This window comes from Pygoscelis adeliae, unplaced genomic scaffold (genome assembly GCF_000699105.1).
Source record: "Pygoscelis adeliae isolate BGI_AS28 unplaced genomic scaffold, ASM69910v1 Scaffold606, whole genome shotgun sequence".
In the NCBI taxonomy this organism is placed as follows: Eukaryota; Metazoa; Chordata; class Aves; order Sphenisciformes; family Spheniscidae; genus Pygoscelis; species Pygoscelis adeliae.
In genome coordinates, this window is record NW_008825047.1 from 166,610 (window position 1) to 194,595 (window position 27,986).

At 35.3% G+C, this 27,986-nt stretch overlaps 1 protein-coding gene across 1 annotated transcript in view; it reads left to right on the forward strand.

Moving 5' to 3' along the window:
* Positions 1–27,986, forward strand: part of LOC103918908 (chromosome unknown open reading frame, human C3orf67) — an 81,124-nt gene that overhangs the window by 47,126 nt on the left and 6,012 nt on the right. Inside the window, exons 13-14 of the mRNA XM_009326332.1 lie at positions 7,549–7,752; positions 13,866–13,927. Of these exons, the coding sequence (XP_009324607.1) occupies positions 7,549–7,752; positions 13,866–13,927 (266 nt within the window). The remainder of the gene's footprint in view (positions 1–7,548; positions 7,753–13,865; positions 13,928–27,986) is intronic.

Sequence of the window (27,986 nt, forward strand, 5' to 3'; positions counted from 1 at the left end):
GGGACAGCCCTGAAAAATAATAAATTATATGATTGAGAGCCAGCAGTAAGGCTGCATCATAGGCTAAATTGCCAGGCTACTGAAGGAATTGTTACATTCACCGAAGTGTTGTTTTATTCCTAGGTTTTTCTTCCTGGATTCTCCTTATGGAAACATGCAGTAATTTGAAGAACAAGTTTGTCTGAAGCTAGTTACGGTCTTAAATATTTCCTAATAGCTAATTCTTGTCTTTTCAGCTTATAATGATGTGCTTTGAATTGTGCTTTGAATCGGGAACTGGGGTTTAAGAATCAAGTGTATTCTGTAAATCACAAATGAGAGAGTATGTTACTGTTCCATGTTTTTGGATAGAATTCTTTCGGGCTTAGAATTACTGCAGATCCCTATCTTTTAACATGTAACCCCTTCTCTAAATGTGTTACAAGTAGATTAGTTTTATTCCTGAGCATCTGAGAGTGTAACAGGCCAAACTTGTTCCTCAGGTTTCAGAGATCTTTTTTTCAGACGTCAGCTAATACCCTATGAGACCAAAGACTTAACATCTTCTGTCTAGCAGCAGTCAGTTGTAGATGACTAGGGAAAAAAAACAGTGCAAGGACAGAGCAAGCATCCAGTGATACCTCGCCAGCATGCCCTGCAGGCTTCCTTCCAGCAGTCCATAGCTTAGCAATTTCTTCAGTGAAATGTGTTGTCTTTGTGGTAAATAACTGGTGGTAGAACTTCTTCCACAGATTTGTGTAGTTGCTTTTTGTATTTATATGGCCTTTGCCTTGTGACAGTGAATTTCACAGTTTAACTGCTATTTGTGGGAAAAAATACATATCTCCTTTTATTTATTTTGAATGCACTGTCTCATTCCTGGTGCTTTCTCATTCTTGTGTTTGTTGTAAGAAACAATGAATAATCTTTTTTTTTTTAATTATTATTCTTACCTGTGCCACTTACTATTTGATGGCCGTATATCGTATTTTCCCGCAATTGTCTCTTCTACAGGTCAGAGTTTTATGGTATTTAGTCCTAGGATTGCTGTTTTGTGAAATTTTTTTGTCATTTTTACCCAAGGATGTTGAATCTAGCTACTGCATGATCATTAATGTAAGAGTGGGTTTTGGATAGTAGTATCTTGAACCAGGTATTGCACACTGCTGGGGACCAAAAGAATAGATGCTTCTCTTTTTTGTGGCTCTATGAAGCAGTTATGTATTCTTTGGGAAAATTTACCTACAGTAATGTCTTGCAACATGACATATACCTCGTTTGCATGAAGGAAATGAAAGTCTTCCATCATTATTGTGTTCTCTGTCCTTGTAGTTTGTCTCATCTACTATAGGATACTGCAGCCACCATTCCAGTCAGGGGGCTATGCTGTCATTCTGCTATGGGACTTTTAGTCTGTAGCGGTTCTGTTACTTTTTGATACAGTTAGTTTTAGTTACCTGATTTGACAGCATCTGTGAAAGGGGAAGCAGGAGTGACTACTTCCATGGGATAAGGCTACTACTGCTGGGGCAGGGTCATCATGCAGAATGGTTCTACCTACCTACTTTTGGCTGCTATGGCTGCTGAGGATGGACCACGCTGCAGCTAATTGTGCTTATAGAAATCTGGGCATTGGGCTAGGAAGAGCAATCCAAACTGGGCATTGGATTAAAGAATAGTGTCTAGGAAAGCATATGTTCAGCTTTTCTGTGTGTCTTTGGTAGGGAAGTGCTCATACTGCCATGCCACTGATGCTTCAGTGCTTTTTTGTGAAATGAGTCTCTCTTAATACTGGTGTAGGGGTTGGGTTTTGTGTGTCTCATAATCCTGTGAGATAGTCTGTCTGATTGAGGGTTCTAGAAATCTCTTCCTGTATTCTGCAAGTAGCTTATTGGATTGTGTAAAGGCCTTGCACTTTTCCTGATAAAAACAGAACATCCTTTTCCATGAAGGGTGTGGAGACTGGTTTCCTTTGGGAAGGAAGCAGATTAGGGGGAAGCAAGGGGAATGAAATACAATAATGCAGGTGAAAATCAGAAGCAGTGCTGAGACCTAGTGGTGATGAAAAATATCAGTGGTTGGTGATCTTAAAAGACAATAAAAAGAAAAAAAACTTTTAAAAAGCAGAGAAAATCCTACCAATAGCAGCATGTGTTCTATGTATTTATTATCTGGAAAAGACATTAGAATTGCCACTAGTAATGTAGAAAATATGGAAGAGTGCAATGCACGTGTTCTTTTGTATTTGGGAAGAAGTAAGATAATGTTTCTGTAATTTTTAGTGATAGGAAGTCAGTTGAAACCAGTTGATACTGATAATCTGATTCTCTGTTTCTTAGATGTGTTAATATCCATGTATCTGTAAGCGTATAATAAAATTTGTTTACATTTTACATTCCCTTTCCTTCCTAGTTTTATCTGTAGGAATTCTTTTTTTCTAGTTTCCAGTAACTACTCATGTTTTTGTGATTAAATGTATTGCTCTCTTGTTTTCTGATTCTTTTCAGTTTTGGAAAATTTTTCCACTTGAAATTCAACTATGTTTATTGCTAATCGTAACTGTAATCTATTTGTCCATAACAAATGAAATGATATGTTGATTACTTTCAGGAAAGATTTTATCAGTGTTTAATGCAGTGATCAACTTTGTCCTGTAGCACGTAACTAAATGTGGACTATGTGGATTGCAATTAAGTTTTTAAAGTGTTTAGATATATTTTACAACTTTTTTGTGATACTTCGTTTTAAAAGGTGAAGGAAATGAGCTATCGTTTTCCTCTGCTCGATAAATAGTTGATTAGTAATTAGACAGTAGGGTTATTATTACCATACTGCACTTGTAGATGTAGATGTATTGCACATGTAATCTGTTGCTTGTAAGTATTTTTTGCAAGGACAAAGCCTATTATCAATAGCGAGATAATAGAAACTCAGGAGTTACAGACTTTGTTTTATTGCTACAAAATATAAGATGAAAGTATCTGGCAGATTTAGCTCTCATACTTGATTTGATCAAGTAATAAAATTTTCCCAACCAGAAGCCTTTCCTTGGAGTTCTTTGATACTTATTTTTGTACAAGGCCACGGTCAAAATTTGAAGCCAAATTTGAGTGCCACTGACTGCCTTTTAAACAGTGGTTGTTTATATTAGAATGTATGTTCACCTAGCACTTACAGAATAAAGTCAAATATATATTTTATTAATTTTATTAAGAATATTTCCAATAATTTTAAAATTAATATAATAAGTTATTTGAATGTGGCCTTTTTCTGACCACATACATATGTAAAGCTTTTTTGTATCTGCTGGAGCAGTTTTGCAGGAAGAAACTAGTATTCTAGGTCCCCACAAGTTTCAAGAAAAGAAGCGCTGACTTATAATATTGTTAACTACAGTGAGACAATACTGTAGTTTTTTTGTTGGCTGTGGGCATGTAATTACATGATTTCCATTTTGAAACACTGTTCATTGTTTTAAGAATTATGTATGAAAGGATAGTTTCATATGAAAGGGTATTCGAGTGAGAGTTTACAGAGAAATATTCTCTTCTAATCTGCTCGTATGGAGGACTGGTAAAGAAAAAAAATGCTTAACCAATTCTTCCTGCAGTTGATTTGCTAACTACTTAATACACTTTAAAGACCTGGTTGCTTGCAATGTTTTATTCATGTTTTAAGAGTTCTCTATTATTAAGTTCAAATATTTTTAATTAAGAAAGAAGTACAGCCCTCTGGGTAATATTGCAAGCACGTAGATAGCTGGTAAAGTTTTCCACATGTATAACTACCTTCAAACAATTCTGAATAAATCATTTGAACCTAGAAGAATGCAAATGTCATTATATACGAAAAAAATTCTTTAAACAACAGGTTTTGTCAGTCTAAAGTTTTAAGCGCTTAATAGAAATATTTTATCATAAGGGGAGGATATGCAAAAAGACAAGATAAGCTTTTAATTAGTAACTGAAATATTAATTTTAGACAAATTTGTGAGTATTGCAAAATTACTTATATCAAAAGTTTCTCCTAAATTACAAAGTGAACTTAAATTCAGTTTTCAAATTCTCTCTTTGAAAATTGGCTAAGACAATATAAAATTTGTGAAGAGGCTTTTTTGTAGTAGTCATCTGAAGTTACAGAATAAATAGTCCAAACTATTTCTCCTTTATTACAAGGAATTTATTGTACAGGAAGTTTAACACAGAAAACTGTCATGACATCTATTTTCCTTTCTGAGTATAGTATTTCTAGGGTGAGACCATTACAGGAAAAGAAAACAGAATGACAATTTGAAATAAGCTGGGGAGAAAAAAACAACAAATGTTTTGAATTGTTTCGTAAAAATTCCAAAAATCTGTGCATCTTTCTTCATAGACGGAAAAGACAAGCAGGGTTGGGCAATGTTTTGCCTTTATTAAAAAGAGAATGAGAAAAATGTTCTTTCGATGCTTAGTGCTTTTATTCTGCATAGCACTATTTCATGCTGTCATTTTAATGACTGCATGCCAATTGCTTCTTATATGAGGTAAGAAGGATAGGCCGAAGCTTCCCATAATAATCAAATAAATGCAGAAGGCTTCTATAGAGGAAAATTAACAGGAAATCAGTATCTTCAGTAAGATCAATAAAAGTTATAGCAGCTGTAGATCTGGTAGAATAATAATACATCAGAGCAAAGCAGACTTTCCAGACGTAACATGGCAAGCTTCATATGAAGTAAACAAATAACTAATAGTAACTGAGCTAATAACGTATGTTCAGTAAGGGTCTAGATAAAACATCATGTATTATTTTAGGATTAAAAATGGTAGTAATAATCACACTATTCAGGAATGAAGCTTGGACTTCAAAAGCCAGAGGTAAAAAAGGGGTGGCAGCTGTGTTAACAGCTTCTGTCATCTTATACCTTGTACAAAATGCATTTATCTGTGCCAAAAAGTAGCCTCTGAGTGCTTGAGGTGATTCCGTAGGAAAAATCTTTGCAAAGACATTTGACTTAAGAATTTGAGATACATAGTAAAAAATCAAAAATGTTTGCAATAGGCTTTAGAATTAATTGTCTTTTTCACAAAGATTTGCATACTTGCACATGCAACTGTTTCCATGTGAGCACCCTTCAGTCATAAATCCTGTTTTATGTGATATATTTACCTGCTGATTGTCAGCTTGCAGGCACACTTCCCATCAAAGGTAGTTTACTTTATTTCAGTGCTAATTTTCTTTTTGACTGGTTATTTGCAATGGATGGTTTTAAGTGAAATCTAATATCATGGCAGTCAGAATGAAACGTCCAAAATATATGATGGAGTTGCTACTCCCAGAAAGTTAATGTTGGGCAGCAATCTTCACTGAATGGTACTTAATTTCCTAACTAGAATTAAAATAGGAAGTATTATTTTACATATTATTGAGATAATAACTGTTGATTTCTTTTATGGCACCCATGAGGAAATAAAAATATGCTACATGTTTTTATTCTAAAACTATTTTTGCAAATACATAGTAAAATATTCTAGAGCTTGAGCTGAAATTAAGGTTCTGTACATTGCATGATGCCATTACATGTATCATTAAAAAGGAAGGGTTTCTCCATCTGTCCTTGATCCAAAATTCCCTTCCAGTGTGCATTGTATTGCACATCCTATACTTGGAGTTCAGCACAGTGAATGAATCTATGAGCATATCCCCAGTGAAACTTCTGGAGGGGAAATAAGTAATGTGGTATCCTTCATTATCTGGCTTTGCTCTGATCCCAAGGACTAAAGAAGCTGGCAAGAAAGGGGATCAGATGGACAATAATGCTTTTCTGATTCACAGAAAATATAGTTTTATTAAGGTATATGGAACTCTGTAAAACAGAAAAAAGTACTGTGTGTCACTGAAAATAACCTCCTTTTTCAGCAGCGTTGTCATATAATCTTTCCAGTGAAAGTGTGCGCTTTGCATGTGAAATACTAAGCAATATACATGACAATCTAGGATATATACATATCTTTTTGCACAATTTTCTTAAAATAAGGAAATCAATGTCCAATGTATAACATCTTTTGTGGGCTGTTTGCGTCATTGCTCTGTGGAGCTGAATAATTGAACCTATATAATATGTTAGTAATCACTTGCATATATTCATGAGTATTTTTAAAAGCAAATGTCGTGTTTGTGTGATGTCATAGCCTGAAGGTATTGAACGTTGCTGTACTATTTCTCTTACTAAGATAAAGCTGCAGTTCAAGTTTTCCTATGTCTCAGGTGTGACCAATTCATGATTATAATCCATACAAAAGACTTAGATATGTGTCTTGTATACATAGGAAGAAAGCAGAGGAGGTTGTTGTAATAATTCCAGTGTGTAGTATTTCAGTGTGTCTTCGTAAGGTGGCTTTTGTACCCCCAGAAGACACACTGAAATATTACACACTGGATTTCATAGCAGGAAAAGCTAGCAATGTTCATATCACTAGTACTGCTGACTTGCTTGTGTTCTTGAGGTCTTCAGTTACCCTGTACCCCCCCACAGCAAAACAGACTGTGAGATTGCCTCTTCTGCCAGGAACATGATAAATTCCTGGTCTAAAAGCCCCGTTCTCTTCACTAGAATCAAAGCACTGTCCCTCTGGGACACTGTTACGTAGTGTCTTGCAGTCCACTGGCCATATTCCAGTGATCTAAATCCTCTGAAGTCCTGGTCACTACTTGGATTTGCTTTTCAAGCAGAAATGCTTTGTAATTCCATTCAGAATCAAAACTAGAGGCCTCAAGTATTAGACCTGTTCCTTTGTGAAACAGCAACCTATGTGGGCCCTTTAAAAAAGGGAAAGTTTTTCTTAAAGAAGGAGTTCTTTAAACAAAGATAATGCCATAGCAGGTTGGGTGAACGTAAACAATCTTATCATGAGGTTTTGTGTGAGGCTTAAGTACAGACTGCAAAATAGTTAATACATGTTTTTAGCTTTTGGCCTATGGATCAAGTTTGATATAACGATTAGAGTTACATTAACAATTCAACCAATGAGTATAAAGGAAAATGAAAATACAGTGATGTTTATTTTAAAATGTATATGCTAACAAGTTACCAAAATAACTTTTAAAATTTAGTGCTGACATGTGTAGCTTTCCAGAGAAATTTTACACTGTGCTTGACAAATAACTAAATGTTATGTTGATGGTGTTTATGATACTATGATAACTGTGTGATTGGGTTCATTCCAGGATTTGCATTTAATGCTTCAGCAATTTTAGCTGCTGGAGTTTTGAACTTCTGAAAGCCTGCTTTTATCTTCTGTTTTTAATTGCAGTGGAACAGCAACTTCACCAAACACCCTGGATCCAAACTGCCATCCATAACAGTGTTTGTGTTCTTCTTCCTTCCTGTAATTATGTGTAAATATGCTTGATTTTCATAGCTGAACAGAAATCTGTTACAATCTTTTGTAGTAAACATTTTGTTTTTCTTTTAGTATTGTAGCTTCTTGAAGATTCCCCTAGAGATTCTCCAAGGTATCTGTTTCATTCATATATTCTGTTCCATGATCCTGTCTATATTGTTGACTTTTCCATTTTATTTCACAGGAGTATGACTGGAAAAATTACCATTCAAATAGACTGAGTTCATCTGAACTACAGATGCTGGCTAGCATGAAGAGACAACAAAATGAAGAATTAAGGGATACTGGGATCTCACATGAGCTGAGCGCATCACAGATAGACCACTGCAATGTTAGCATAAGTATAAGCAGTGATGATACAGCAACCTGGAACTCTTGTTTCCCACCAGTAAGTCTAAACCCACAGTATTTTCTCTGTTGTATCAATTCTGAGATTCAGGGTTCTTGAATATTAAAATTTCTTTTAGTAACTTTGAAATTTAAGGTATCATTACCAAATGTTTTTTAGAACTTACCAAGTAAAACACACAACCAAAACACACGCTTCAAGCAGGTTCTGTAGTACCACCATGGACAAAGAGCAAATCTGTTACACATATTCCTTCCTAGAATCCTGAATAATCATGTAGGCTGTACAGCTTGTCACAATAGTGGCTGACAACCTGCAGGTGTGATATAGTACTTAAAAATAGTTCCAAAATGAATGAAACCCAGAGTGAGTAATGGAAAATAATTGCTTCTTAGAATGATAAAGTCTCATTACTGAAAAGCTAACTGTTTAAAGGACTGAAGCAGAACAGTGGCAAAAAGCTGCAGTAGTTCTGAGCGCTTAGAATGTGATCCTTCTGTATTTCACACCTTGAATCCTTATTTGTCCTGGTACAAAGTAGTACAAAATCACACACAGCTGCACTATGTGACAGAGTACTGTTATAAGCAGCAGAGGAGTATTTGTTACACTCCACCAAAGAGTATTGAGTGTATGAAATCACAAAATAACATTTCAGCAACTATATAAAGGTACTTGCAGGAGCTGCTGTAAAACTAGATAACCTCATACTCGATTTATATCTCAGCAACATAGTTTTATTATAGGTGAATCAATAATAAATAATGAATGTGGCTTAAGTAAAGCACACAACACAACTCTTAGAGGCAGATCCAGTGTTAGAAGAGTAAACACTGCTGTGTTACCCCAATATAAACTATTGTAGAGTAAATGCTCTAAAATGTTACATGCAAATTACCTTCAGGGATCTATAGGGCTCAAATAGAGGCCTGTAGTAGCAAACTTCCATAGTGAATGATCAACACAGTGTTGGAACTTTGTGGTACACTGGTAAATGAAGGTTTCAAATGAGAAGAGATGTATCGATAAGTGGGTAATTGTACAAATAAGAACTTGGTTGACAGAGTAATATTTTGCAGGATATCAGAGAAACATTAGTTGGTTTGAAATTGGAACTATTTGAAATACGTCAACGTGACACATTTAGTCGATTTCATCATATTTCCAATGCATTTTCTCAGTACTCACTAAATAGACTCAAACATCGTGTAAATCTGCAAGACTGGACAAATGGAACTCAATTAAATAAAGAGAATAGCAGTCTCATTAATTTTTGAGTAGTTTAATTATAAGGAAATTTATAAGAATATTTAGACACGTCAGGTTTGGTTAATACAAATTACATGACTAAACCAAAATGAACTTTTAAAGTAAAACGTACTGATCCAGTATTCAGTGAAGCACAATGTGATTGCAAAAACAGTTCTTTGATCTTACTGCCTTGATCAGCTTCTGTGGCATCAGACTAATAGCATCAGTCTAAAAAAGCGTTTAGATATAACAGGTTAGTCATTTAAATGGTAATTTAATATAGCTGTAGTTTTTCATAATAGTCCTTTGTGGCCATCTTTCTCTACATAAATCAAGCATAAAAGGCAACATATTTGTCTTTGAGAGAGAAGTTTTTCAAATTTCAGTCAGTTGACTGAAGCGTTGGCATGTCTTGCACATATAGCCTTGTCAGGTTTCTCCTCTGCGTCTTGCAAGGTGGGTACTGAGGTTTTAGGATTTAATGGCAAGAACTTCGTTTCCAGGAAGAGGTAATTTAGAAAGCAAACCTAATCTTTCTCAGATAAGGACTAACCACTTAGTGCTGAAATACAACTTCCGTGGCCTTCCTTATCCATATACCTCTGCCTTTACACAAAGAGACTCTCTGTACCAGTACAATGTCGCTTAGTCCGCAGTATCTATTGATTCTATTTTCCTTTCTGAGATAGCTGCCACGGCACCAGCTATTCATAGATGTGGTACAAGTTTTTGGAGTATGGACTTGTGTGTTTAACACTGCTTGATGTAATTATGTTCCAATAGTTGGAAAAGTGCAGAGTAGTCATGTGAGGGTGATAATTCATTTTCTAGACCTTTAGTATCTGAGAAGGTTATAAGCAACATTTATTAGGGAAGGTGATTATTTAATCATCCCAAGTTGTTTATCACAGAAGCTTTAAAAGAGTAATTGGGGGCATTTTTGGTATGCTGGTGTTAAATTTGAGTATATTTTTATATGCTTACAACATTCAGAAGACTTTGAGCTTAGTGATGCTGTGCCGGTATTCAAATGGGTAGCTGAAATGAAAAAGTTAATGTAGGCCAGTTAGTCTGATACCATTGTCAAAACAGTGAAAAATCTGGTGTGGGATTCAGTTAACAGATTTAAAGGGTGGTAATATGGTTAATGATAGTCAAGATCGTTTTATAGAAAAAACGTCCTGTTCAAAAAAAAATCTGATTTTCTTGATAAAGTTACAATTGATAAGGGAACTGCTTAGATGTAACATGCTAAGACCATTGTAAATGCTTGTTTAAAAATGAGCAGCATGCAATATTGATAGAGCACACCTTGAATGAATTTAGAACTGGTCAACTGACAAATATCAAAAGCAGTCAGCAGAGAATTATCTGTGAGTCGAGTATATTCAGAGGGACCCACTTCACAGTTCATTCAGTTCTAGACCTGATGTTGTTCAGTGTTTATTGGTGAGCTACAGTTTAATAGCCTGTGACATACATGTGGTCATGAGCTGATCTAATTCTTCCCTCTGGCTTTCAAATCTGTAATCTATTAGATAATTTCATATAGTTGTTTTCAGTGAATCCCCACACATAGCATTCACATGTGCAGTGAATGTGTTACTGTATGCATAGGTAGTCTACATAACTGAGAGATCAAAATGCAGCCTAGCTGGAGTCATTAGAACACGTCCGAAGGTTGTTCCTCCCGGATTTCAGTCTTCTGCCATGCATGACTTGGCGTAAGACCTAAAACGGGTACAGTCATTGTTTCTTCAGCTTCCAATTTTTACCAATAAGTGTTCCTTATATATGTATTTATTCCTTATATATATTATGTAAAAAATATGTGTAGAATAAAAGCAAATTTGTTTTTATGTCACCGATCTTTAGTACTACTATCATTTGAGTCAAGAGAATTTGCAAATGATCAATCCTTCCAAAATCAGATGTACAAACTGCAGAAAAGTTTGTATGTATCTGTAGCCATCTTCCAGTTGCGTAGGCAAATGATTTTAGCAGTGCAGTATATAGAAAAGAAATAGAAATAATCCTCATATTGTAGTTTGAGAAATTAAGGACAGCTTGAAATTCTTGTCATGATTGAACTTTCATGCTTACATGTGTTTCCAGGTTGTAGCTTTCTGATTATTTAAATCAGTAGTATCTATTGCTTTCTCTTATGTTCTTCCAAGATAAGTAAGGAGTATTTTTATTCCAAATTTTCCTTCATTTTATACAACATTTTTGTCCTTTAGTGGAATCTATGGCAACAGCACCACCAGAAGGCAGCTTTCTGTGTATCTTTCATTTTGAAATACCTATGATGTTTTGCAAGGCAGGGCAGGATATAATCACGTTAGATAGTGAACTTATGCGTCAAAGTAGTATTTTATATATAAAACATTTTAGTGAGTTTATTTTTTCCATCACTTGCCATTGTTAGTCTGATTTCCAGATTCATTGAAAATTCTCATGTTACTGACTCTAATGAAACTCAGAAACCCTTCTGAATGTGAAGGCACATAGATCAATCATATTGCTAAGTTGCAGTTAGAACAGATGTCCTTAAACAACTATAAAACAGATATATGAAAACTATATTTTACAGCGTATGATAGTTTACCAAGAACTGAATATATGCTGTCAGGAGGAATCGTTGAAATGTAAGTTGTTTAGCAGCTGCTGTAAACTATGAGAGCCAAAAAGGAATAAAATAGCTTTGAATATTATACATTACCCAGCATAGCTATCAGTTATAAATATGAAAAACTTCTATTTTAAAATGGATTTACTTTGAAGGAGAATTGTAAACCCTTGTAAAATGCGTGTGGGGCACAGTTCCAAATACATAATATGTGTACGTGGAACTAAATATTTTAAAAGACTTTATTTGACTGTGTCTTACCTGAATGTTTTCTTAAATCTTAAGGTCTATGAAATTCCATGCTAGCTTTGCAACAATAAGACACAGATCTGTATACTGCAGAGTGTAATGTGAAGTTTATACCCACACATATACACATTATCCAAGAAAAGTTGCAAAGCTTAAAAAATATTTCTGCTTAAATGCTTTGCTTTGTTCTAGAGATCCAGTAAGACCTTCCTGCCCTGTCAGGGAATTGGCCCATTCTTAGATAGCCGTTTCCACACTTCAGACACCACTTCAGATATAACACAAACATTCTAGAGCAAGATCATATATAAGAGAATTCAGGATATCTTCTTGCATATGGTCCCTGATTGTCAGTCAGAAATGCAGAGAAGGAAGATTCTCCTAGACTGCTCATTGACATATCCTAGAAGCTTGTAGCGGTATAATGCTCCATGAGCAGACTCCAGCATACGCTCACCACTAAGACCTGTCTTTTGAGTAAGGAGTACTCACAGAGAAGAAAGATTACTTGTTCCCCAAGCAACTTCCTAAATATAAATTCAGTCACATAGGCCTTGATCTGCAAAATATCTGACAGGGTACTTCCAGGTTCATACCTAATTTGTGGAAGGTCTTCTGTCCTCCTTTGTAATGATTCAGAAAAGAAAGCCACTTAACACAAAAATGATCTGGCAGAACTGAAGTCTGACAGACAAGAGGAGTGATATTTAAACCCAGAATTATTCCAACAGAGAGCTCAGTTTGACAACCCCTGGAGGGATCTGTTCACATCAAGTCAAATTGCAAAACTGAGGCAGACTATTCTTTACTGTGAAATGAGACTAAAAATTATTTAGACAGATATTCTGGTTCATAGACTGACTAATTCACTTTCTATCTCATCCTCAGTCTTCCACTAGCCATCATTTGGGAATTGCACTATCCACCACCAGGCAGTGGCTCATATCTGGCAGTAATTAGGATGTCATTCATCCTGAACGTATATTTTACAACATCCCTCCCTATTTCCTGAAACCATGAGAACATACTCATTTTTATATTGATTTCTGAAAAAAAAAAATTGCTTTCATAATGCTTAGTATTTATTTTTAGCATTTCATGTACTAAAATGTACAAGTATTGTTAATGTATGCTTGTATTTTCACTTGTTTTGCATTTGCTTCAGTGATTTTTTAGAACTGCTTTTGAGGTGTGTGATAATGGCAAGGGGGGTCTCTTCTGGGAGCACTACATACATACTGAGAGAAAATGTATTTCTGAATTTTAAGATTCTTGAATTTTTATACCAGTTTATGAATATTGATCTTTCTTGCAAATAACTGTTTTTAATGCCATAAACCAAATATAGCATAAAACCTTTGGGGCACATTCTTACAATGGGTAGGTAAGATTTGAAGACTGTGGAAAATCATCATATTTTGTATGAATATTCATACAGTCCACCGTTAGCTATTCATGAACAGCTTAATCAAGGTTTCAAATTGGCAGTGCCATAGAGAAGCATATGTGCTTCAGCAAACTTCATTTGGGACTGCTAAGACTGCTGCTAATGGTGCTTCTGAGGAGAAGAGGAACCGTGTCTGCCAGCCCTATTAGCTCTGGCTGAGGGTTGTCTAGTCTTAAGAATGGTTGGTTCTGCACAGATCCAACTAAGAATCCCTGCACCATGCTTCCTATACACGTACAGTCCAGACTTTTCTATCAGACAAGACTTTGCCACCCTTCCCTCTCTGTTTCCTGACTCTGTCCCCACACAGGCAGTAGAGAAATGACCATGTGGTTGACTCCTTAATTCATACGTATTTCCACCCAGACAAGAATCATCTGTTAAGTTGTACTTTTGCACAGTTAGGATCTGAATATATCCCTTTTAAATTTCACAGATAAGAAAAAAAGACTGTAAAATTCTACTGTCAGAAGCTGCAAATGTGTATGCTCATAAAAGATCTCTTACATACTTCTAAACATTCTGAAAGAATATTTGCGAAGTTATTTTCTCACTATTATTTTTTGTTTCCCATAGCCCATCAGTCAGGAGCATCACTATCAGAAAGAAATGAGCCCACTTTCTCATTCCAACCCACGGTAAGATTCCAGTTATAGCCTAGGCAGTAAGGATTCAGTTAGAGTGTTCTGAATATTAAATGTGACATTCTTTGATTTAATCTTAAATCTCTTTTCAATTGCAGCCTTGTCTCAGAGGGCTTTACTATTGCTCGTTTTAGTCATTGTCTGCAGTATGTCTGCGTTGTCCTGGAATGCAGAACTGAATTCTGCATGTTCTGGATGTACCACTTTGTATTTAAAGTAACTGACATAGGCCTTGCTCCTATACCTGTTTTGATGCATGATTCAGCAAATCTTCCTCATCTGACATACATACACCTATTTCTTTCTCCCTCTCTCCCGCTCTGCTTTGAAGACTTAGTACTAGAATTCTGTACGTGACTGTAGGTGTCAGGGAATCTATTTGTTACAAAAGATTTTAATGTTACTTACTTAGACTGGACTTTTCAATAGATAGCCCACTCAGGAGAGGGTGTTACAGCGCTGTGGGATAGTTCAAAGGGATCCTGTCTACATGTTTTGGTTGTCAAGTTTTCGGCTTGATCTGTTTTGTTTGAAATCAGCAACAAAATCCCTGTGACTTTAAGGTGAGATGGGGATTTGAAGACAAGGGGAGAGGGTGGCTAGGGAGAAATAATCAAATTGAGACAATCAAAATTAATTGTCCGGTTTCAGAACTGCCTTGTACCTGTGAAACCCCAACATCACTTTGTCAATTTTTTAACAGCCTGAACAAGAAGCATACTTATTTTAAGAAGTAGTCCTGTTTCATTTTCACTTGGTGTGATTAATGTGGATTTTGCTTGTCCAAGTTTTAACTTGACAATGTATGTGTGTTGGGAGGGATAGGAGGAAAGGACATTTCAGATCCAACTTCTTTATCTTTTATCAACAGTCTGAAATGTTTTATGATAGTGCACTGCCAGTCAGTTGTGCAGGATAATACACATTTCTCCTCACACGGTTGTTTTCAGTCACTTGTCTCACTGGCCATCCACATTTTTATTACCTCCTTGTTAGATTTTATGAAGTGAACACTATGAAACTTGCTGTGCATGTTCACCCAGATGCATCAGTTATTGCAACATGCAGCCATATATTTCCTAGTGCACGCAATATTACTGGAGTTAAAGTATAATGCTGGATTCCTGTTCCCTTTCATATGTAAATCAAAGTGCTCATGTTGGTCTAGAAAACCACCCTGCCTTGGGTGCTGGTTATCAAAGGAACTATCTCTGTCCTTATGAATTGTTACAATGAATGAAGTGGACAGTGACACTTGACTGTAGTCCACAGAGTAAGATATCAGGTACATTGTGACTGACACTTTGTCGAGGACTCTTTATTCCAGAATCGATTTCATAATTCTGCTGGCATTAGAATTGCCTGTATTTTAGTGGAAGCTACATTGTTTGTCTTCTTTTTGCCCATACATTGGTTGAGTCAGGTTTTATTAAGTTATTTTTATGTATGTGCTAAAGCAATTTGGTACTCGGTACATTTTATATACTGAAAAACAGAATAAACACCATTATCTGTAAAAATAAAGCGTTTCATCACATCAAGTTAATATGATCAACAATGAAAACTTGTATTTCCATATAATAACATTTAAAACAAAATAGTATAAATTACGACTTAGTTCTTATGCTATTTTAATCCAGTACACACAGTAGACTTAAATTTCTCTAGAAATCATTTTTGAGAAATGCAGGCAAAGTATTCGTAAAATACCTAACTTGGAAGTGCCTCATAAATTCAGGAGCCCTTGTGAACTGCCAGAAAAGCATTATTGGGCTGTAAATACAGAAGATGACAAAATTATGAGGTCAGTTTGCATCATGATATAAAAACTGGAGATGTTGTGACTTGAATACCATTATTCACATCATTACCTTTCATTTATGATGGAAAACTCTGTAATGTTTTTCACAGAGAGTGTGTACCTAAATGAGAGGAAGATAAAATTAATGGTGATTCTATAACTTAGTTCCTAAACTGTTTGTAAAGCCAATTTTAACAAGTAATGTGTGAGCAACTGGGAAATGTCTAAGTCTTTGTAAGCCTACTGTAGCAGTGTAGGGGAATACACAGAATATTTGAAAAATTGATATATCCTATGTAGATGAGCGGGTATAAATGCCATGGCATGATGACAGTTACGTGACGCACTAACTGAAACAACAAATAGTTTGTTGTAAAGAGTGGTAAAGAATTTGACAGGCCTCAAGTAACTTTAAAAAGTGTTGTAGTGATATTTTCTGGGAAATGAAAAGAGAGCAATGTGGAAGCTATTGTCCAGTAAATGTAGCTTCTGTCCATAAGATAAAAGAACAAGCCAGGAAAGAAAGCACCTGTGAAGATAATGGAAATGCAGTCAATAAAAAGACCCAGCTAGACTCATTTTCCATTGGTTCCACTGGGTAAAGGTCATAAGTCTGCCAAGAATATTGCTGCTGCAATACAAATGACCTCCACATCACACTGCTTTGCAAGGCGTAGAACCAGTTAATGAAAGGAGACAGTCTGACTGCAAAGGCTACAGACCCAGATGAACAAGATGATGCGCAGTGTTTCAAGCCTTAGCTATGCACTTCCCACTGACTGATGTGCTGTATGGTTCTAGCTGAACTTCAGAATTGCTCTCTTCTCTCCAAATAGGAAGCTGTAACTATCTATGTTACTTCTTCCTCCAGTGCAGGCGCTGGAAATTGCTATGTACCCTGCATCTACTTAGTAAGCTTTTGTCCTCCAAAATACTTGTGTGTCATAGAAGGTTTGGAGGTTTCATTAAAGGAAATCCTGAAAGAAAGTAAACGTTCTAGAGGAATTTCAGCCATACTGAACTGCAAAATGTGGAGCTGCTCTCTGAAAAAGATCACTTGAGCCTAATCTTATGAATATATTTTCTGAATTTCTACAAATGCTCTGCAGAAAATTCATTTCTGATAAAAGCTGATTTTTCCATCTTTGAGAGAGGGTTTTTTTATAAGTTGAAACCTATCTTTGTAAGCATTGCCTCACCAGATCCTCTCTTGGCATACTACTCAACTCTTCCCAAGCTACCAAATAAAATTTGTTCCTCTGAAGTTCAAACAGCAGTTCCCCAGAAACCACACTAAAGTAGGACACAAATATTTCAGCATTTCATTGGGTATCCTTTCACAAGACATATATTTTACTTAAGCAATTTCATACAAAATGTACACAGCCAAATTTCCAGTTAGGTTTTTCCTAGACATTTAACTCTACCTGTTAAAATATTGTATTCTCATAGTCATTTGCAGGCACAGAAATTTGATGACAGTAAATGTCTGATTTGGACTATAGCTGAGAATACAAGATCAGCACAGGCATCATTTTATGAGAAAGTCTGTTGAGCAGTGGTCTCAAACCAAAGAACGAGTGATCAAGCTGTTTCATTCACAAATGAAAATAATGGTTAAACTGAAGTTTAATTTGTTGTCCTTATTAATGGCTGGTGGGTTTCATATGTTAACAGCTCTAAAATCAACAGCCTCCCCAAACTACTCCATATATGTGGAGCTAACAGCTTTTTCAAGGGTGGTTGAAACCTGCAGAAGTTAATTAGTATATCAGTCAATGAAAATGATCTTTTGAAGTATTGTCTGTGCCTCTGCTGTGGGCTTTGCCAGGGTTACCTGCACAGAATTACCAGGAGTAAATAAAACTGTACTCCCTTGTTAGCTCCACCTCTATCTCCTCTGCGCTGCTGGAAGCTTGCCAGGCTGGTATGTGAAAGTGTTGTATGCATCAGTATATAGTGCACCCTACCCATTCAGCCCTATGTGTTGGAATTCACCCCACCTGATGAATGATCATGACCCAATGTGGGGACAGGAGGGGAGTCTTAAGCCTCCTCACTGGTACTGAGAGTCCATCTGTAGCTGGTAATGTAGACTGTCAGCCCCAAAATTCCAGCAAGAATCTGAAGAAGCAAGGAGATGTCATTTTATCAGGCTCCCATCTACCCTTTCCAGTGTCTTGTTCTTCTCCGTGACCTTCTGACCTGCAACCATGGGCATTTTTATCTCCATAGGTTTTGCTATGAAAAGTGAGTGTTACAGTTGCTCTGAAGTGGTAGGATTCAGGACCATCCTCAAGCCAGTCCAGTAGCTAACTTGTAAAATAAGCTAGATTTATCTGCTCTGTACATGCAAGTCAGTTGCTTCTTCAATGGCATTTTTTTTGTGTTTAAATTAGATTCCGTCAGTGGTTTTGTTGTGAATAAAAAAGAAACTTCTTAAAACTAAGGAGCATACAAGGTCCTTAAAATGTTAAGGAAAACAGTGATATTTTGAAGTGTTTACTAAAATTGCTAAATGGAAATATGATGCAATTCAGGCCAGCATTTTGTCCAGATTTATGTTTTATCTATAAAACGTGTCACCACTGTACTGTGGTTTAAATCCTTTGTAGCTTTGCCACTTGTGGATGTGATATAGAGTTTCTTGCATCTATAATTGGCTGATAAGGGCCTGCAGTCTTTGACAAATGATTAATAGTCACTGACCTCACTTCACATGGGCTTGGTACAGGCTGACTAAAGCAAGCTGTCTTGTCATTGTAACCTACATGTGTTACATTGGAGCGATCAGGATATCATCATTCTTCTCTCCTCTAGAATTAAAAAAAAAAAAAGCCCAACCCAAAAAAGCTAACAACTTTTTCTTCCCTTTTTTGGTGAAGGTATCTCTCCAATTATGATAAATCTCAAATCTATAACATTTATCATCACAAAAGAAATGTTTCATTGACTTGCAGATTAACATGTTTGAGGAGGACAATAACTACACACGTTTCAGAAGAAATTGCAGGTTTTACCCTAAGATGAAAAAAGCAGAACCTATATCCTTAATTACTACTTTATCAAGCAATGTGATTTTCTTATTTTTGTAATGATATGTACGCACAGTAGTTCAGATAATTAATCATGAAATAGATAAACATGTTTAAATACATGTTGACTTCTTTTCAAACTTGATTATTAGTAGAATTCTGGTAAATTAGTTAAATATAATGAACACCTCTTTCTAAGCATAACTGACCACTCTTTATTGATTTTAAGAAATAAATTATTTCTTTCACTTTCTTTAAAAGTTTCTGCTACAGAAGTCTTTTTTTAGAATCTATTGTTGCCATAAATGTTGCCGTTATCATGCCACCTGAAATTTGCGTAATATATCAATGATTCTAACGCAAAAACACATCCACTGCAAACTCTCAAGTATTAACAGTATGTTCAGCTTTGAGACTACCATTCAAGTACTCTCATCTGTCCCAGATGAAAACTAAACATTCCAATAGCTCATGCATGTGTTATTATACCATTGAGAAATTCAGTAAGATTAAACTCACCTACAAAATTGTGCAGTAAAAGAAGGATTATAGTTATAACATTTATTTGCACTACACCAGAACTTCTCCAACATACATGCTGTGAAATTCAGACACAAAAGGTCTTTGTCTCCTGTGTTTCCAAGGAAAGGCTTAAATAGCAGAATAACTTAAAGTTAAGAAGCAAATTTAAAGATTGAGGTTTGCAAACAAAGAAGCATATTTATTTTTATGATTCATTACAAGATCAAAGTCGTACAGCTCCATTACTTCTGCAAAACAGACAATATTATATTATGAAGTATTATAAAATTACACAACAGTTGTCAAAATAAGTGAACAAGAACAATGTATCACAAAATGTACTTTGGTTTTTCATTGTATTGTTCAGTTACTTTACTCATCCACAAAATAGAGTAATTTGCAATAGGTCTCCCAGTCATTAATCTGAATTAGCAAAGTTCTGCTGCATTTGTCAGGCTATAATATGCATGAAAAAGAACATGACAAATGAAGCAAATGGCACAGGAAGCATCTAATTGAAAAGGTTAAATTTTTTAATCATGATGGTAAAAAGCTTAGCTGCAGAAAGGTTTTTGAGAACCAAATGGCTAACACGTAAAAGCTTGTTAAAATAATCCAAAAATGGCTTTCCCTTGTATGGGAATCTGAGAACATGAAAACGTGGCAGCATATACACTAAGGATCAGCCACAAGCTGGCATCTAAGGTCTGAGTCCAACTTCAGACAAATCTTAGAGCCTTGGGATTTTAGGGTAGTTCACAGGGCAGGCAAGATTCCAAATAGGTTTCTACCAGTGGTATTGTTCCCTTTTCTGGAGAGAAAAAGCTTACTACCACTAACTGGCCCCCCATCTATGGAAATATATATTTATTTCTCCATCCTCATTCTGAACTGGAAGCTTATTTAAATACAGACAAATCAGGCTCCTTGACTGATATCCCATACACATACAACATTTTCTTACAGAGCAAAACTGTCTGGGTTTCCAAGGGCACAAATGCCCACAGTGCCCTTCCCTGCTATTCCGGTATCATTTGTGCAAGAGTGTTGGTTTTGATTCCTTTATGTTACTTTACATTTGTTGTTGACAAAACTTGATGTTTTTGAAGAATTAAACTGAGGTAGCATACTTCTCTCTTTATGGTAATGATTAAGTTTCCAGCTTCGTGCTGTACCATTCATTGCATTAATATACTAAAAGGTCAGAGTTTTCTTACGTGCATTTTTTTTTTTTTTTACTTTTCTGTAAAAGAAAGGTACTTTTCACAGTCTGGGAACATTCAACAGCATCACTTTTAACAAGTTTGATAATATTAAAGTTAGTGTTCCGTTGAGTCATGTCTCTCCATTGATTTTTAAAAGCCCTCTGGCTCCATGTTGTCCATTAAAAGTTAAATGGGCTGCAGTCTACATCCAGGATGCGCAGAACAGTAAGATGCTGTTGGTGGCTGGCTGTGGAGAAAGGAATTATTTTAATTGCAACAAGACTCGTTAGATACTAGATTCAGGTGTTTCCTAAACTGGTGGAATATTAAAATACAATTTTTAAAATGAATGGTTTATTTAATAGTTAAAAATACGTAAAAAAGGAAGCACACCCTACCTAATGGACACTTCATTAAATGTGGAAATCCATTTGATTCACTGGTCAATGACTATCTGATGTAGTTATTAGAATTTACTGGCTTAAGATTAGATTAATATGAAGGAATTTTAACACAACCTTTGCAAATTCATTACTTCCAATTTATACAGCTGATCATCTGATAAATGAATCAAAATAGCAAAGAAGAAAGGGCTAGTATTTTACCTGAATTAGGTGATAAAACACTGGTTTTCTCTACTAGTGTCATTTATATTGCTACTGAATATCGAGACTATAATCTAGGCAGCAAGCTAACATGGTGATGAACTAGAGGTTTAGTCTTTAAGTAAATTCCAATGTTACTGTCATATAACAGAAGCTGTGATAGAAGTTTCATATATTTAACTTCAAAACATTGACCAAATAGCACAATATATTAATTACTAAGCTGTTAAACCTCCACATTCAGGTCATTCATATTTTTAGACTGCTGTAGATGACTGTGTACATTTTTAATAACCTGCACAAATTTATCATTTGAACTTTGAAAGAAAAACAGGATAGCATTAACAGGTCAAACTTTCAGCTAACACTAGTCAGCGTGATTATACTGTACACACTTGTACAGCACTTTGCACTATCTAAATATCTTGTTTAATAAGTAGAATTCACATCTCCTTTGTTATCCTAATCTAGCACCCATAAGCCAGTTCATTTACACATTTAAGACTTTAAGAGCAGATTCAAGTCTTCCATGCACAGTTGCACTTGTACTTTTTATGATCTCTTTTTTAGTTACTAATTCATTGAAAATCAAATAATTTAGTTTTTAAGGAGGTCTCTCTGCCTCCATTAGAAGTATGGTATTTGGCAGGCTGGACTTGCTGAAGTGGTCTGGAGGAAGGGAAAAGGCACTCTGTAAATATGCTTGTGATTTTCTAAATCTTAGTGCTAGCAAAAAAAGAAAGTTCCAGTAAGGCATACAGTAAATGAAGATATTATGTATTAGGGATGGAATGAATCTGTCACTTTGACGGATTGTGAGGCAAAGAACAGATTAACAGATTACTCATAGTCAGAATGCAGCTCACTGTGAAAAATGTGCAGGAAATGATAAGTGTTGGTTTGTGCTGATTTAATGATATTTTGAAACTACAATAACACTCCAGGAGAATAATACAATGTAGCTCATGGCTTGCATTTTTTTAATCGCCAACGTATTGCCAGATTTCCCTTAAATACTTAGGATATTTCTTTTTAAAATAGAGCTTTCAATTCATGCAAAGTCATATGGACATGTATATTTATGTTATTTTTCAAGATTTTTATTAAAATATGCATTCAAAAATCCTTGATTTGTATGTATAAGTATACTCTATATTCTTTTGGTAGTGTATCATCTTCTTCTGTATACTCACTCAGTATAAAGATACTGTTTTTCCCACCTGGAGCTGAGTAGCACTGAACAGTTATTGATGTATAAATTAATACTGAATGTTTCTTGGTTTATGGCATATTTATGCAAGAACTTTAAGAATGTTCAAAAATTGAAATTGTTTGAAGCATTTTAGATACAATAATGGACAATTTAAGTCTAAGATGACTTCACAATTATTATAGACATATATAGTGGCAGGACCTGAAATTTGATTTCAACATTTTTTCAAATATGATTGCATTTTGTACATAACACAAACGCATCTTATTGTTAATAGCCTTCATAAGTCCTTGCTTCACTACTGAAACTATTATTGAAGGGTTTATTTCTATGGAAATGCTTCTATTAAAAAAACCCTCCCATTACACATACATCATTAATATATTACAAAACAGAACCCAAATAGGTGTGTATAGGTAATCTGATTTAAGTTAATGAAGTTACACATATGCATGAAGTTCAGTGGATATGTAAATAATTGAAAATTCAGATCTGCTAATCTAGAGGAGCCTAACAAGTAATACATGCTCCAAAAAAGTTGTAGGAGGGAATAGGTGAGGGGTGTTGCAAAGCGAGGTGACTTTTTATCGATTTATCTAAGAACTGAGTTAATCTCTAACAACCTTTCTTAAATAGATATAATTAAAAATCCCAACAAGTGAGAAAAATAGGTCTTCATCTTGGCTGAATGGAATATTTAGGCTATACTGAACCATACTTTTGATATGAGCTGGCACTTTGCATTCAGTGGAACATGATAAGATATTATTTACTCACTTTGAGCATTTGCAGCTTCATATGGTATTAAATATTACTAATACAACAGAAGTATGTGCTGAGATTTTAGTTGATAGTTACACGAGATGTCAAGAAATGGTCCTTTTTTCCTTAAAATACTTTTATACTCTTGATTCATACATTGGCATTCTCTGGCCCTCCACAGAGTTAGTCAAATTATCCACTGTAAAAAATAATTCAGCAAATGTGCTCCTCTTATTATCAGTCAGGCATGAGCCAGTTCTCCTCTAGTAATCATAAAGATTTACTAAGTAGTTCATGCAGTTAAGTATAATCTTTTGTGTTCTTTATTGATTGTACTCCAGATGCTTAATAGTCTGTCAATTTGATGTGTTCTTAATGATACAAAACTGATGGTTTTTTTCATTCCCTGATTTGATATAATGTAGCCCTTGCCTTACATTTTTTAAGTATACTGCCAGGCTGACCGAATAATCTGAATATTCCTTTTAACTCCTGTATAGATTGTTGGACAAAACCGTACTAAAACTTTGAAGCATTTCAATTTTTTTAAGAATGTGGATTAAATGATCCGATTGATTTAAGTAACATAAATTAAATCTGATCCAAAAGAATGCGATAAAGTGTGCTATCTCAATTCACAGCAAGGTTAAAAATCTTTATACTAAGTGATTTGCCATTTTCTAAGTCCAGCCAATAGGATAGACTAAAAAACAAAAATATCTGTAAAAATTCAAAGTATCAAAGTTGTTCAGTAAAATTTAAATCAAAACCCTCTGATTCTTCAGATTTCTGTTGATGGTAGTAATTTTGATACATTGTCATTGGTAAGTGCTACTTAATAAAGCATCACTAATTTTCTCAACAGATTTTACTGATGGATGCCATTTTCTGCAAATTTAACATACTGTCATAAAACTGAAAATGATGTTCACAAGTCCAAAAGATTCTTTTGCCTTCCATCACAGTTCAGCTATCGTGTGATGTTTTGATATATGACAATCATTTTTTGAAAGTATTTTTTAAGAAAAGACCATAATATAACAAGATTATATAACATTTTTATTATATTTTGATATGGAGAATAGCTTTCAGAATAATGAAGAATTTCAGTGCAAGCATTAAAGGTGCACGATGCTTTGAATGTGTGTGGAAGCTATTCTGAGCCTTCATGCAATGCAACTCACAATGTCCGAAGACAGCACTTAGCATTCCACATTGTTTTCAGGAAAGCTCTACATAGTTTATTGCATGTTGATTGTATTAATTACAGCTGGAGGCATTGATAGCATAAATAGAGTGCCTTTAATTAGTCAGAATGCATGATTAGCTTTTCTGTTTTAAGGAGATAAACTAGCTTCTTAAAGAAGTTCCCCAAAAGAATATTCTTTATTCACTCAGAATAAAAACACAATAAATGGGAACACAGGCCACAGTCTGCTTTTCTCGGAATACTGCCGGTTGTCTCCATGCTGGGCTCAACTTCTAGGCAAGATCTACAAATTTTTCAGGATTTTTTTTTTTAAATTAACTCGTACACTCTCTCTCACACATACATATGCTTTATTTGCTTCCTAAAAGCAACTGCAGACTTCATTGTGGAAAAGTCTGTCTTGACTGCTAGACTACAGCATCTATCAGAATTACCACTGTAATCCCACTTTTCAAAGGTTTATCAATCAACTGCCAATATTTACTCTCTGCTGCAATTTGGCCAATAAGATATCAGCAGTTATGAGATTTTTTTTTTTTTTCAAGATTTTAGGAAAAGTTGATTTAGACATTGCTAAGTAACATATGGAAGTAATAAACCAGTTTTTAATAGGAATTGTGTAAAATGTTTCAACCTGAAAAGTAATGTTAAGTCAACAATGAATCCCTAATATTTATAGTGGTTTGATTACTTGTCTTGTTGGGAGGGGTTTGAATAGCAAAACTGTTAGTTTTTCGTGGACATTGAGAGGAAAAAACATGAACTGAATCTAGACTGTCTTAATAGGAAATATTAAACTTGCCAACACATCTCTGTTGCCTCTATCATAAATAAACATTCCTTTGCCTCACTTTAGAACCATCAAAATCCCTAGATCTTACAGTTGCACCTACTAGAGAAAATAATAATTCATCTACTAAACCAGATGCATCAAAATAAGTATAAAGATGATACTGAACAACTCCTTTGCATGAGAATTTACTCCAATAAATGAAGGACAAAATCAAAGACAAAATCATCCAGCTACTCACAAATCATCCCATCTGTGATTTCTCAGACTTGGTCTTTCAGGAAGACCTTCCAGAGATGAGACTTCAAACTAAAATTCATAAATTTCCTGAGTAATAAGAACTACCAATTTAACAGAAATACTGGTTTAATGGCACATGATTACCTCCCTCCCTCAATGTTCTCTAAATGAATTGTCTCTTTCTTTTCCATTAGAGGTAATTGCCTTATTATCTTTCTTTCCTTCTTACTAACATCCTCTCTGCTTTCCAGGTGCCAACTATTTTCTTTAGAAATTCTCTGATACATATTTTATATGAAAAACACGTTTCTTTAAACTCTTCTGGTTTGTGCCAGACCTGTAGAACTGCATATATACTCTAAAGCTTCTTTACTTTTCTAACTACATTTGTTGGTCTGAGATAATTGTCTTTAGAAGCAAGCACTGGCTTTCCTCTGTCCTTGGACCACTTTTGCTTCAGCAGTCTTCCTACCAGAAATAATCTAGTTCTTCTCTGGATCTCAAACATCACTGTCTTTTAAAAAAGCTGTAGTGAATATGTAAGAAAGGGCAGCTTAGAAAGCAGAGATGTAGATTAGCACTAATAGTTCTTCCCTACCTTCTCTAAAATTGCCACAGTTTCTCCAAGAGGTTGCCTTTGCTGACATTGTGTTTCAGTGCAATTGTAGAGAGTCAGGTAAGTGATAAGGCTTCGTGCTCTCTGACCACATCCTATGAGCATGGTCAGATTCTAGCGTTAGGCTTATGTTGGCTGATTCTGAGGCAGCACAAAACCACACATGCAAGTGGCAGAAATGGAAAATATATTCTACCATGCCACAGTGGATATCATAGCATGCATTTAACTGTTATTTCTAAACACTTTTGAAGCTTTGGTGTAAACAAAGAATCTTTGATTGTATTCAGGGAATGCAAATACAGTGAGCAAAGAGAGCGAGCTAATAATGAGATGTCTAGGCAAGCATATTGCTGTGTGGATTAGTTGTGCCAGTTCTCACTGGCATTAGCTGAACAGAGAAGAGGAGAAGGATTGGTTGTGAAGTTGGCCATACATGTGAAAACAATATGATGGTATAAAAAATTTTGAAGTATGTTTTTTACATATTGAAATGATGGAAAATTCAATATCTCTTCCTTTAAATCTGCTATACTACTTGCTGGATTTCTACACCAGCAATTCTGTTTCCTGAGGCAGAAAATTAGTTTTTTCCATTTTGACTGCAAACAGATAGGTGGTTGTCCCCTGATTCACCCCAGATTATGCGTACATGCCAACAGGAGATGATGTGGAATCAATAACAAGTCTAGAAATAGCAGAAAAACTAACAAAAAAAAAACCCAATTGGCATATTTTAGCAATTATAACACATGACTGAGCCTTGCCAGATTCTCTGTCAGAAGCAAATCTTACATGAGATCATCAAGGCTTTTCAGAAAGTAGAAGTACGTTACCTGTTTACTTGGTGTTGGACAATTGAGTTGAGACATTTGTAGTCTGGCAATGTAAAGAAATCTGTCAAACTTTTGAAAAGTTCATCCTTCCAGAGGAAGCCATGGATGTTGAAGTTACCTCTACAGCTCTGGCTAATCTTCTTGGTCTCTAGCACAAGTTTACATGCATAATGTTTTTGTGCTATCTGTTGGAATAGCCATGGCCAGACATAAGTTGAATCAACCCCAAACCAAGTTTAATTTACTCGGTAGAGCTGCCCTGTTCCCACCAGCATGAAGCAAACATAAGGGAATTTAAAGACCCCTTTTCCCTTCCATTCCCCTTGCCTTGAAGTGAATTTGACCAACAAATTTGACCCTTGGTCAGAAAGGATGGATCTGGTTCTATCAAAATGAGATGATTTACTGAGGTCCCTTGAGTTCTGTGTTCAAGTGTTAACTTGCACTTATTTAGTCTAGTTAATGGTTATATGGAAGCTTTAATGTATTACAGCTCTTTACTGTTGAAGAGGAGAGATGGGAACTTAAGGAAGCATTAGCTATGCACAGTGTACAGAGGTTAGTTTAATATATGAAAAGAATTACAAGACATGGTTACCTGCACAAGGAATGTCAGAAGTTTGTGACTTGGATGTGTCCTTCCAGGGCTATCTTTCTCTGATTGATAGTATAATATGAGTGACCTCTCATTCTTGTGTTTCCTACCCGCTTTTTCAGTGAACAAGTCTGCAGTTCAGTTTGCAATAAAAAGCAATAACAATAAAAACGACTGTTCTGTTTTCCTTTCTTTGAGCTGTAACAATCAAAGACAGTGTATCATAAAGTGGCGCATGTGAAATGAACATTGAACTTTGCATGAATGTATGATAACATGAAAATCATCTTTAACAGCTATCATAAAGTAGTGTTCAGGAGAGGCATAAATTGCCCATTAAATTGAATGGGTGAAGAAGGTCTGTACTCCCTCCTTTATGATAAAGATCCCATCAAAACTTTTTTTTTACAGAAGCAAAATAGATACGTGACAGCTGTGATGAGTCCTCTGTATAGTCTTGCCAGTAGCTAAAATCATGTTACGCTCAATAACAAATTTTTTATTTATAACATGTAACATTTTATAGCAATAAAAAATTGCTACAAACAATTGTTTATAATGTATTTACCTAACAAAGTTTTTTTTCAATATCAACAATTGTTTCAACAATAAGATCTGGACTC